This window comes from Corylus avellana, chromosome ca2 (genome assembly GCF_901000735.1).
Source record: "Corylus avellana chromosome ca2, CavTom2PMs-1.0".
Taxonomy (NCBI): Eukaryota; Viridiplantae; Streptophyta; class Magnoliopsida; order Fagales; family Betulaceae; genus Corylus; species Corylus avellana.
Window position 1 is genome coordinate 18,824,095 of NC_081542.1, and position 12,747 is coordinate 18,836,841.

The 12,747-nt window shown below is 35.0% G+C and overlaps 1 protein-coding gene across 1 annotated transcript; it reads left to right on the plus strand.

Annotated features, from left to right (window-relative positions):
* The first annotated feature begins 4,317 nt into the window (after positions 1–4,317).
* On the plus strand, positions 4,318–7,140 carry LOC132169228 (disease resistance protein RPM1-like). The gene is made up of 4 exons (XM_059580296.1): positions 4,318–4,570; positions 4,652–5,726; positions 6,009–6,100; positions 6,590–7,140. Exons 1-4 carry the CDS (start codon positions 4,318–4,320, stop codon positions 7,138–7,140), a joined length of 1,971 nt encoding a protein of 656 aa, XP_059436279.1.
* The last annotated feature ends 5,607 nt before the right edge of the window (positions 7,141–12,747 follow it).

Consider the following 12,747-nt stretch of genomic DNA (forward strand, 5'->3'; position numbering starts at 1 on the left):
AAAAAAAAAAGGAGAAGAGAAGAAGAAGAGAACGTAACAAGATTTTTTTGGTTTTTGAAGATTTTTGGGTTTGACGTTAGGGTTTTTGATTTTTCTGGTGGATTTTTTGATTTGAATTTTTGATTTTTTGAATATTTTTTTGGTTTGGCCTTTTGAAAATGGAGGAAAGAAGAGAGTGAGAAAATGGAGAAAGGAGAGATCAAGAGAGAGCATGGGAGAAACGACAGTGCAGTCGTGAAAAGAATTAAAAAAAATATATATATTTTAATTGAAAAATAATTTAAATTAATAAATTTTTTAATTGAAAAAAAAAATTCCAAAAAAAATTTTTAAAAAGAAAAATTATTATTTTTGAATAATTTTTAAATTACTGACGTGTTAATTTTGACACATTAGGAAATTTCTTGATGTGTCAATATTTGACATGTCAGAAAAAATTTTGAAAAGTGACACGTCAAAAAATTTTCCTAACATGCCAATTTTGATACGTCAAAAAATTTCTAACATCTTACTAATGACATGTTAGAAATTTTCCGTTTCTAACACCCAAAATTTTAACGCCTGACGCATGTCAAAAATGTCCCGTCAGAAAAATTTTCTGACGCGTCAGACCACCTAACACATCAAAAAACGCATGTCAGGAAAAAATTCTTTTTTTTTTGTAGTGACTAGGAGTAGTAGTTATCAAAATATGTAGTCGTAATTCATCTAGTTTGTTCTTATTGTAATGCTTATGGGATTGGAATCGACGAATCATATTATCAAGTATCACTATTATAGTTATTCAGTTTTTTGGGAGATTGACATAGCGAAAGCGATAAATCATAAATATGAAAAGAGAAACTGTGTTCTAAATACACAAAATCAGCACACACATTGAGAAAGAAAATTTATAATGTTACTCACGGCAAAAAATCTGATTATTCCAATACAATTGAACCAAATTTACAGTGTAGTATTCTCTTTACCCTCTAAAAAATATCGAAAGAGTTGCAAACATTAGTTGCGTGTATTCTGGTTCAATTGACTTGTGTGCTGGTTAGTTAAGAGCAAGAAATGGTCAAGTGGGAATGAGTTTAATTTCCAAGGAGCAAGAAATGGTCAAGTGGGAATGAGTTTAATTTCCAGGGAGCAAGAAATGGTCAAGTGGGAATGAGTTTAATTTCCAAGGAGAATTCCTTAATTGGACAGAAATTTCCTGAGTGGACTAAATTTCTCCAACCCACTCTCTAAGGCATCATAGGAATATGGAAAAAGGAAACTAGTTGCGTGAGCCACTACAAGGTAAATCAGAAGCCTATATACTAATACTCTTATCATCACACCACCATATATATATATATATATAGTTGTGTAAAGCCAAGACCCCCTGTTTTTTGTCTCTAACTTTTCCATACTTTTTAACTGAAACTGAAGCTAATTTCTCCATCGTTTGGGCAACCACACAAGTTAAAAACAGCAGCCATTTGTCAAACTCAATGCAGCCATACCCAAAGTAATTCAATGTAGAAGCTTCAAATTCCCTAGTTTCTGAATTATTCTTTTTTTAAGCATAGATTTTTTTTTTTTTTTTTGGGTTTGTTGAACATGACTCTTCTTTTTGGGAATTCTTTTCTTTTGCATTAATGATTGGATTTTTATATGGGGTTTCTGCCTTTGGTTTGTGGGTGTTCTTGTTTTCATTGGGTTTGCTTCTCTGGGCTTTGTAGAAGTAAACGGGTAGGAGTAGTAGTAAATGGGTAGGAGTTTCTGATTGAAAAATCCTAATCTTAACAAAATTATACCTATTCTGAGTGTATAGGTGTTTTACACAATATTATGCGGAAATAGATCTGACTTAACAAATAATAATTAACCAAAAACAGATATGCGATGAACAATAAAGAACATAGATATTTTGGTTACGAAGAGGAAACCAATTAGAAAACTCTCTAATTGTACAACCTCTCCGGGGCAGCCAAACCAAGGAAATCAACTAACTCAATAAATGAATAAGGATTACAAGAAGTTTGCACATACAAAACCTTTGCAATTGACACTATCTTGTATAAGACAAGCAACCCACTTGCCTTCTATCATAGTAACCCTTCCAGAGACAGCTGGCACAATCCTTCTTCGTGATTTCCCTTCACCAGAATTTTGGTTGACTTCACTTCAACAATAATCAAGTTTTGATCAAACGATCACTCTAAGAGAGAGAACAAATGCTCTATATCACAGACTCTCTTAGTACATAACGGCGAATTCTAGATACAGAAATTCGTAAACTTCTAGATCTGTAGAGATCTATATATATAATATAAATACCCTTAGTCTAATTAGACTCAAACTCTAATTGAAAAAGACGTAAAAGCTACGGAGTGTCTGGACGGTAAGTGACGCCGTCCGTACGGAACTAGGCAAAATCTAGTTCTAATACACTATGCGTCCGGACGAGAAGTACTCTCGTCCGGACGGCACTAGGTTAACATCACAAACTTCAATTCTCTTGCGCGGCGCGTCCGGACGGTATTTTAGACGAGACTTTAGACGAAGGTCTCGGGTTTTCTTGTACCACCATATCATTCGGACAGCTTGCAAACGCAGTTGCAGATGAGGCTCTCGGGTTTCAAATAACGGATTTTCAAATTCTTCTCAATTAGTCTCCTCGTTCGGACGGCTTGCATAAGCGTCTGGATGGGCTTGAAGATTCTTCACTAATTCGTCCTCAATCGTATACTGCACACTTAAACCGAACATGTTAACCACACGTATATTGTTCACACAAATCCAGCCAAGACAAACTAAAACTAACACTGATGTTTCTCACGTATATTACAGAATCTCCTCTTGATGGAAGCTAAGAAGAAGGCATGGCAATATTATTATTATTGTTGCTATTTGGCTCGAGTATCATGGGCTTGCTTAAGCATATATGATGGGGGCTGCTTAACAGATTTTGAGGTTTAAAGCGACAAATTTAGGTATGACCCTTTTTTCAAAGTTTAAATAGTTAATTAAATAATTTTAATTTTAAATCATTCTTTCTTGCTTTTTGGCCTTAATATTTTTTCAAAGGACTTGTACAATTTATATTTGTTATGAGATATTTAATTTCAACGGATGTCAGATTATGTCTTGAGTTACATTTAATTCTTTTATGTATAATTTAATTTGCGCAAAACGAAATTTATTTTATTTTAAAGATTATTTTATTGAAGGAACTTAGTGAATACGTTGGTTTTAACTTGAGGTGAAATTATTAGTTTAGTAATTGCTTTAGGAGTGCAATTAATATGACTTTCTCTTTTTCTCTTTCTTTTCCTTTAAAGTCCTAATATTTTGGAATTCAATTATTTGTATATATGTTTTGGAATGGAGAAGATTTTTGTTGAGCTGCTATAGACTATAGTGCTCAGCTATATGAATAAAAAAAGTAATCCTTTAGCTAAAATTTAGCCACTGATAAAGCATTCAGAGATGTCATTATTGGCTTGTGTACTTTTGTTGAGGGTGGTGAAAGATTGGCAAGAATTCAACAGCTATGTGCACTGATGGGGTGTTTTGAAAGAATTTGTAGGAAATTTGAATATTGTCCTGTCTTATCTATATGTGCAAGAATTGTTGACTTATGGTATCAAATATCAATAATTTCAACAGCTATGTGCAAGATTTGTTGACTTGTGGTATCAAATATCATTGCAACTTGATGTAAATATATATACTTTATCAATTTTTATTTTTATGAATTTATCCTTGGGCTTTTGATAATTGGTGTCTTTGTGGCATAATTGATGTATTTGTGGCATAACAGTGATTACTCTATCATGTAACTTTGGATAAATTCATATATAGTCAAAATATTCTTTCGTTGGGAATTTTATTGGCTCATAGTGTTTTTGAATTTAATATAACCCAATTATCCATGCTGCTTATGGGGAATTAGCTCATTTTTTTAGTTTTTTTTTTTAATACACATATATATTTTCAGAATTAGTAGGAGGTCCCTCGAGTTGGGATTCTTTGTTCCAGTTTGGTTAGAAGTAGAGGTTTGAAAAAGTATGTTCTTCTTGACTTAGTTATTTGTACTTTTAATATTAGTTATTAGAATAAATAGTCTTTGTTCTTCAATACTCTTTACCTTTGGACAGTTGTGTTTGTCTTCCTTAATTTGCTTAGTTTTCAGGATTTTCAGATTATTTTTTTCCTTCTAGTTCATATGTACCTAAGCTGTGATTTTGATTTTTAATGATATTTTAATTGCTTATAAAAAAAAAAAATCTGTTATTTGCTAATTGTGACAATATCATTTACTCGGTCAAGATAAAAAAGGAAACCATGACAGAAACTGTTGTGGCCCTTGTCGTCAACGAGTTGGTTCAATTGATTGTTCATGAATCAAACTTGCTCACGGGTGTCCACCAGGAAGTCGTGGACATTAAAGATGAACTAGAGAGCATACAAGGTTTCCTCAAAGATGTCGATAAAGGAGACCTCCAAGATGGCGTCAAAATGTGGGTGAAACAAGTGAGAGAAGCGGCTTATCATATAGAAGATGTAATAGATGAATACGTTCTTCACGTGGCACAACGTCATCATCAGTAAAGTTTTCTTGCTTTCCTCAACAAAATTGGCCGCTTATTGAAAACCCTAAAACCATGCCATGACATAGTTTCAAAGATTCAAGATATCAAAATATCAATCCGTGAAATTAAGGAAAGAAGTGAAAGATATGGTTTTAGTTTCTCAAAGCAAGGATCAAGTAATTATGCAGCAAATGTTGCATGGCATGACCCTCGAGCAGGTGCACTTTTCATTGAAGAAGATGAAGTTGTGGGGATTGAGTCAAGCAGGGATGAACTCGTAAGCTGGTTGGTGGGGGAAGCATCGAAACGCTCTGTGATGTCGGTGGTCGGCATGGGCGGAATTGGCAAGACAACTCTTGCTAAGAAAGTATACGAGAATGAATCAGTGAAGGGACATTTTGACTGTCGTGTTTGGATCACTGTGTCTCAATCATGTAACGTCCAGAAGATACTCATGTCCATGATAGACCAAATCTACCAAGCAAAAGAAACTACTCTGGAGCAAGTAGACATGATAGACGAGATCACGCTAATTACACAGCTCAGGAAATATTTACAGCAAAAGAGGTATGTTGTGTTTTTTGATGATGTCTGGAAAACAAAGTTTTGGGAAATTGTGAAACATGCTTTGCCATACAATGGCAGAGGCAGCAGGATTATCATCACAACACGTAGTGATCTCATTGGTGCCTTTTGTAAGGAATCTTTTTCCGACCAAGTCCACAAGCTACAACCTTTATCTCAAGATAAGGCTTGGGAATTGTTTTGTAAAAAGGCATTCTGGAGCGAGTTTCAGGGTTGTTGTCCCAAAGAATTGGTGAAAATGTCGATGGACATTGTCAGAAAATGTGAAGGCTTGCCACTTGCAATTGTTTCCATCGGTGGTCTTCTGTCAACAAAGGAGAAGGTGCCATTAGAATGGAAAAAGTTGCATGATAACCTTAATTCAGAGTTAGAATTTAATCCCCACCTTACAAAGATTACAAAAATTCTCTCTCTTAGTTATGATGACCTTCCATGCTACTTAGAGTCTTGTTATTTGTACTTTGGCATTTTTCCAGAGGACTACTCAATCACTGGTGTAAGATTACTTTGGTTATGGGTAGCTGAGGGCTTTATAAAAGGAAAGAAGGGCAAAACATTGGAGGATGTAGTGGAAGAGTACTTAATGGAGCTCATCCACAGAAACTAGGTTCAACTTTCATTTGGGGAGCTTGATAATGAGATAAGCAGAAAGTACAAAATTCATGATCTACAGTGTGAAATCATCCTATCAAAGGCTAGAGACTTGAATTTCTGTCAAGTTTTGGAAACAGGTTACACAACTTTCCTTGGAAAAAGTAGACGCCTATCAATCCACAATGCTAGAAAAAATGTTTTTGAGACAAGTGAGTACTCTCGGCTTCGTTCTGTTTTTCTCTTCAACATCAATGAAATGCCCAGGTCTTTCATTGTTAAATTTTTTAGAAAGTTCAAGCTTTTGAAAGTGTTGGATTTTGAAGATGCTCTTATTGATTTTCTTCCTCAAGAAGTGGGTAATTTATTCCACTTGAAGCACTTAAGTTTGAGGAGAACAAAAGTGAAGATACTTCCGAAGTCATAGGGTAGGCTGCAGAACCTTGAGACACTAAACGTCATGGAAACTAGAGTGCGTGAGCTACCAATTGAGATATTTAGGATATATAAGCTGAGACATATTTTGGCTTATTCTCATGATTACGAAATTAGAAGTAGCTTTAATTCATGTCAAGGAGTAAAAGTACATGAACGGGTTGGATGCTTAAATGACTTGCAGACGCTATCTTATATTGAGGGAAATCATCTTGGGGGTTGGTCTATTTGAGGAGCTCAGAAAATTGAGTCACTTGAGTGAGTTGGGGATTGGAAATTTGACTACAGAACTTGGGAGGGCTCTATGTACCTCTATACAAAATATGGTCCAACTTAAAAGTTTATCTATAGGCTCAATGAGTGAAGATGAGATTATAGACTTACAATCAATTTCATCACCACCTCAATTTTAGAGCATATTGCTCTAAAAGGGCGATTGGAGAAGTTGCCCAATTGGATTCCAGAGCTTCAGAATCTGAGCACACTACTCTTATTTTTCACATCATTAGAGGAAGACCCATTGTCATGTGTCCAAGTTTTACCTAATCTAAATACCCTTTCTCTCAATCACGCATATGATGGGGAGCAGCTGCATTTTGAGAATGGCGGTTTTCGAATACTCAAGAAGCTTACACTCAGAGGGTTGAAAAGATTAAAGATGGTGGAAATAGATAAAGGATCACTACCCATTCTTGAACAATTAGATATTGGGCCATGCTCACAAATGAAAGAGGTACCCTCTGGATTCTTGCACCTGAAAAGCCTAAAGATTCTCGACTTCTATGAAATGCAAGTAGAATTTGTGTTGTGTATGCTACCAGATGGAGGCCAAGATTTTTGGAAAGTCAAGAAGGTAACTACTATCCATGTCATGTATAGGATTAAAAGGGAACGATATCAAATATACAAGCTCAATGAATCAGACTTGTTGGAGCGTCTACAAGAATCAGTATTGGAGGAATAAACTGCCTTGCAATTCAGTGAAACACTAGGTATGTACCTCAAAGCCAAAAGAATTCCTTGATTTTTTTTTTTTTAAAGTTTTATTATATGTAACGATAAAATTTTTTATATTATATGGCTGGCGAAATAAGACTTCCATTGGCTGGTGAGTTTCCAACCTAAGCTACAGATTGAAATGTTACCACAACCATTTACACTTTAAATTGTGTTCCTTGTTATTTTTTAACATCTATTTATTTGATATTTTAATGTTTAATCACTAAAAATAGTTTGATACTAATCTATGTTCCAACAAGGATCTAGCAAGTGTAATTAGACTTGGGCCATCACCGAGTGTTAGTATTTTTGTTTCCTCAATTCGGTTCCAAAATGCAGAGGCTACTGTTCACGGGCTCAAACACTGATATAAAATGCTCAAAATCAAACCTCCATAGTTCATAATGTAGATTCATGTGTCGTGAACGTCCCTGCAAAGTTTCAGCTCAATCGGACCACAAACACCCATTGATCGAAGCTGTTGATCAAGGACCGATGGAATTTTCAAATTGTTGATGATTGCTGATTTTCACCCTTTGTAGTCCCTGTCCAGACAGGTCCTCCCCCTATCTAGACAGCAGTTTCAGAAACTCTGTTTCTGCTCCACTACCCTGCCCGGATATATATATCATTATAGAAGAGAGAATCACAAATTTTAGAACCCTAGAATTTGTGTGAGACTATGCTTGAGTGATTATTTTGTTGTGAGCCAAATTGATTCCTCTTAGAGGATTTTTGTTAGTTTTGATTATGTGCTTAATTGAAGTCTATCGGAAAGGTCGGATAAAGGAGAATCACGTTGGAGAAAATTGTGAGCGAGGAGACAAGTTGGAAGCTTGTCGATCTTACAAAGCCAAGGTCTTGCAAAGGATTGTAAGTGCTCCTAGTGTCTATAATCTCTGGATAATCTTTTGATAGTGATTTCTTAGGTTTAGCTGCCTCGGAGAGATTTTACTTTTAGAACATTTTCTAAAAGATTTTTTCTTCGTCACCAAAATCTTTGTGTTTGATTTTACTTGTTTTTGGTGATTGTTTGCTTAGATTTAAATATCCGTTAATTCCGCATAAAATTGTTATATTTTCTCTCTTAAGCATCTTTCACATAGGATCTCTTATAATAAAAGCTTAATTATTCTAGGGATTTTGATGTCATATGTAACGGGTCATGTGGGCTTTGAAAGTAAGGTGTTATAATGCATAGTTTATTAAGTACAAAAAAATGTAACTTGTATGTCACAATATGATATTAGAGTATTTCATAGAAGAATAATATTTTTGATGTATTTCCCCATAAATTGGAAATATTAGAATGAGATTACTCAAAACAATATTACATTATAATATAATTGCAGGTTTAATAACCAGGATGAGGAACTTGAAATGCATTCTAATGTACAAATTTTTTTTCCTTATTTCTCTTTTTCCACTTGTTCTTATTGTTTCCTTGATTTGACAACAAATCTTTAGTTCATGGCGGGGGAAGCAGATCACTGATGTTGTTCAAAATCTATTTCTCTGATTTCATGAACCACGAAACAATTGCAATTTTCGTTATACTCTGTTATGTGGCACAAATCATACAACAAGGGAAAGTAAGACGTAATCATGCAGTTGAAGGGCTCTTGGAATAAGAGGATATCTCCTTAGTAGAATTCTAGAATAAAAGGGTGTCTGCTCAACAGTTACTAGGAGTAGTAGTTATCAATATATGTAGTCGTAATTCATCTAGTTTGTTCTTATCGTAATGCTTATGGGATTGGAATCGACGAATCATATTATCAAGTGTTACTATTATAGTTATTCAGTTTTTTGGGAGATTGACATAGCGAAATCGATAAATCATAAATGTGAAAAGAGAAACTGTGTTCTAAATACACAAAATCAGCACACACATTGAGAAAGAAAATTGATAATGTTACTCACAGCAAAAGATCTGATTATGCCAATACAATTGAACCAAATTTACAGTGTAGTATTCTCTTTACCCTCTAAAAAATCTCGAAAGAGTTGCAAACATTAGTTGCGTGTATTCTGGTTCAATTGACTTGTGTGCTGGTTAGTCAAGAGCAAGAAATGGTCAAGTGGGAATGAGTTTAATTTCCAAGGAGCAAGAAATGGTCAAGTGGGAATGAGTTTAATTTCCAAGGAGAATTCCTTAATTGGACAGAAATTTCCTGAGTGGACTAAATTTCTCCAACCCACTCTCTAAGGCATCATAGGAATATGGAAAAAGGAAACTAGTTGCGTGAGCCACTACAAGGTAAATCAGAAGCCTATATACTAATACTCTTATCATCACACCACCATATATATATATATATATATAGTTGTGTAAAGCCAAGACCCCCTGTTTTTTGTCTCTAACTTTTCCATACTTTCTAACTGAAACTGAAGCTAATTTCTCCATCGTTTGGGCTAACCACACAAGTTAAAAATAGCAGCCATTTGTCAAACTCAATGCAGCCATACCCAAAGTAATTCAAGGTAGAAGCTTCAAATTCCCCTAGTTTCTGAATTATTCTTTTTTTAAGCATAGATTTCTTTTTTTTTTTGGGTTTGTTGAACATGACTCTTCTCTTTGGGAATTCTTTTCTTTTGCTTTAAAGATTGGATTTTTATATGGGGTTTCCGCTTTTGGTTTGTGGGTGTTCTTGTTTTCATTGGGTTTGCTTATCTGGGCTTTGTAGAAGTAAATGGGTAGAAGTTTCTAATCGAAAGATTTGATGTCGAATCAAAGCGCCAAGAAGAACAACTGCAAAAGACACAAGGAAAAACTATTATACATGAGAATGCATTGCAAGCTCATCACCGTGATTAAACATTATCCACTCAAGATGCCAGTTTAGCCAAATACATAACCCTTTTTTTAAAAGCATTTCAGCGTTGTTTTAACATTTTAGTCTCTGTAGTTATACTATAATTAATCCAATGTTATTTTAAGGCAATTTTGTTCTATTATAATGAATTGGATAATGGATGGTGCGAGTTTGAAGGTCATGAATATTTTCAATTTATGGGGAAATATATCATAAGTATTACTCTTTTACAAAAATACTCCAATGTCCTATTGTGGCATACAAGTAACAGTTTCTTATACTAAATAAACTATCCGTTATAACACATTGGTTTCAAAGCCCTCAAAATGGTTACATATGAGAATAAACCACCCCAAAGAATTAGTCTTTTAATTATAAAAGGTCATTTGTGTTGGCCCAAGTCTAATTACCACTGCTAGATCCTTGTTGTAACATAGATTAGAATCAAACTCTTTTTAGTGATGACAGATTAAAATATCAAATAAATAGAAGTACAAAAAACAACGAACACAATTTAGTGAGCAAAAGAAGTTGGTAGCATTTCAAACTGTAGCTTAGGTGGGAACTCATCGCGGTGCCAATGTAAGACTTTCTTAGAGCTCGTTTGAGATTGCGTTTGAGAAATAGAGCTTTTAAGTAAAAAATAAAACATTTTTTTGCAAAAGTTTCATTTTTAAAATTTTGGCAAAAGTGGGTTTTTGACATTTTTTAGGCTTTTTGGATCTTTGAAAGCACTGTTAATTTTTTTTACTAAAGTAGTACTTTTTTCTTCAAACTGACTTTTTGAGTGTTAAAAGCACTTTTAGGCCCCTTAAACACAATCCCAAACAGGCCCTTCGTCAGCCACATAACGTGAAGAATTTGATCATTACATATAAAAAATATATATAAAAAGAAAAATTCATGGAAATCTTGTGGCTAATTAGACGTGTATACCTTGTTCATCACTAAAATTCTACATGGCAGTTTGATCCTCCAAGGTTGACCCTTGCAGACGCTCCAATAAGTCCGAGTCACCGAGCTTGTATATTTGATATCGCTCTCCTTTAATCCTATACCTGAGACGGATAGTAGTTACCTTCTAGATTTTCCAATAATCTTCGCCTCCATTAGATTGCATACATATCACAAATTCTCTCTGCATTTCATAGAAGTCGATAATGTTTAGGCTTTCAAGGTGCTCGTTTCTAGAGGGTACCTCTTTCATTTGTGGGCAGAGCCCAATCTCTAGTTGCTCAAGACTGGGCAATGATCCTCTATCTATTTCCACCATCTTTAATTCGTTCATCTCTCTAAGTGTGAGCCTCTTGAGTTTTCGAAAACCACCACCTTCAAAATGCAACTGCTCCCCATCATACGCATAAGTGAGGGAAAGGGTAATTAGATTTGGCAAAGCTTGGACACACGACAGTGGATATTCCTCTAATGATGTGAAAAATAAGACTAGTGTGACCAGATTTTGAAGCTCTAGAATCCAGTTTGGCAACTTCTTCAATCGCCCTCTTAGATAGATAAGCTTTAGAGATGCTTTAGAAATTGATTCTAAGTCTATAATCTCATCTTCACTAATTGAGCGTACAAGCAAAATGTTAAGGTGGACCATTTTTTGTATGGAGGTACATAGGGCCCTCCCACGTTCCGCACTCATATTTGAAACGCCCAACACCCTCAACTGACTCCACTTTCTGAGCTCTTCAAATAAACCAACCCCATGATGATTTGCCTCAATCATTGATAGTTCTTGCAATTCATTTAAACATCAACACCTTCATGTACTCTTACTCCTCGCACCGAATAAAGGCTACTTTTAATTTTGAAGTCATGAGAATGAGCCATAATCTATCTTAGCTTATCAAGCCTAAATATCTCAATTGGAAGCTCATGCACTAAGGTTTCCATGACATTTAGTGTCTATAGATTATGTAGCCTACCCACAGAATTTGGAAGTATTTTCACTTATGTTCTCCTCAAACTTAAGTACTTCAAATGGAATAAAGTACCCACTTCTTGAAGAAGATAATCAATAGGAGCATCTTCAAAATCTAACACTTTCAAAAGCTTGAACTTTTTGAACAATCTAACTATGAAAGGCCTACGCATTTCATTAATGTTGAAGAGAAAAATAGAACGAACATGAGAGTACTCACTTGTCTAAAAACCATTTTCTCTAGCATTGTGAATTGATAGGCTCCGACTTTTACAATGGAAAGTAGTATCACCTGCTTCAAGAACCTTGAAAGAAATTCAACTTTCCAGCCTTCGATAGGATGGTTTCATGCAGTAGATCATGGATTCTATACTTTCTGAATATCTCATAATTGAGGTCCCCAAATGAAACTTGAACCAAGTTTCTGTGGATGAGCTCCATTAAGTATTCTTCAGCTATGTCTTGCAATGCTTTTCCCTTCTTTCCTTTTATGAAGCCCCCAGCTACCCATAGCCAAAGTAATCTTGTACTTGTGATTGAGTAGTCCTCTGGAAAAATGCCAAAGTGCAAGTAGCAAGACTTTAGGTAGCACGGAAGATCATGATAACCAAGAGAGAATTTTTGTTACACTTGTAAGGTGTGGATTACATTCTAGCTCAGAACTGAGGCTATCATGCAACTTTTTCCATTAAAATGGCACATTTTCCTTTGTTGACAAAAGACCACCTATGGCAACAATTGCAAGTGCCAGGCCTTCACATTTTTTGACAGTGTCCATCGACAGTTTCACCAACTCTTTGGGACAACACCTTTGAAACTCGGACTAGAA

Coding starts and splice junctions, on each gene's coding strand:
- LOC132169228 (XM_059580296.1), top strand. CDS start 4,318: ATGACAGAAACTGTTGTGGCCCTTGTCGTCAACGAGTTGGTTCAATTG. Junction 5,727..6,008: donor TTGGAGGATGTAGTGGAAGA/GTACTTAATGGA, acceptor TGAAATGCCCAG/GTCTTTCATTGTTAAATTTT. Junction 6,101..6,589: donor TTTTCTTCCTCAAGAAGTGG/GTAATTTATTCC, acceptor CCTCAATTTTAG/AGCATATTGCTCTAAAAGGG.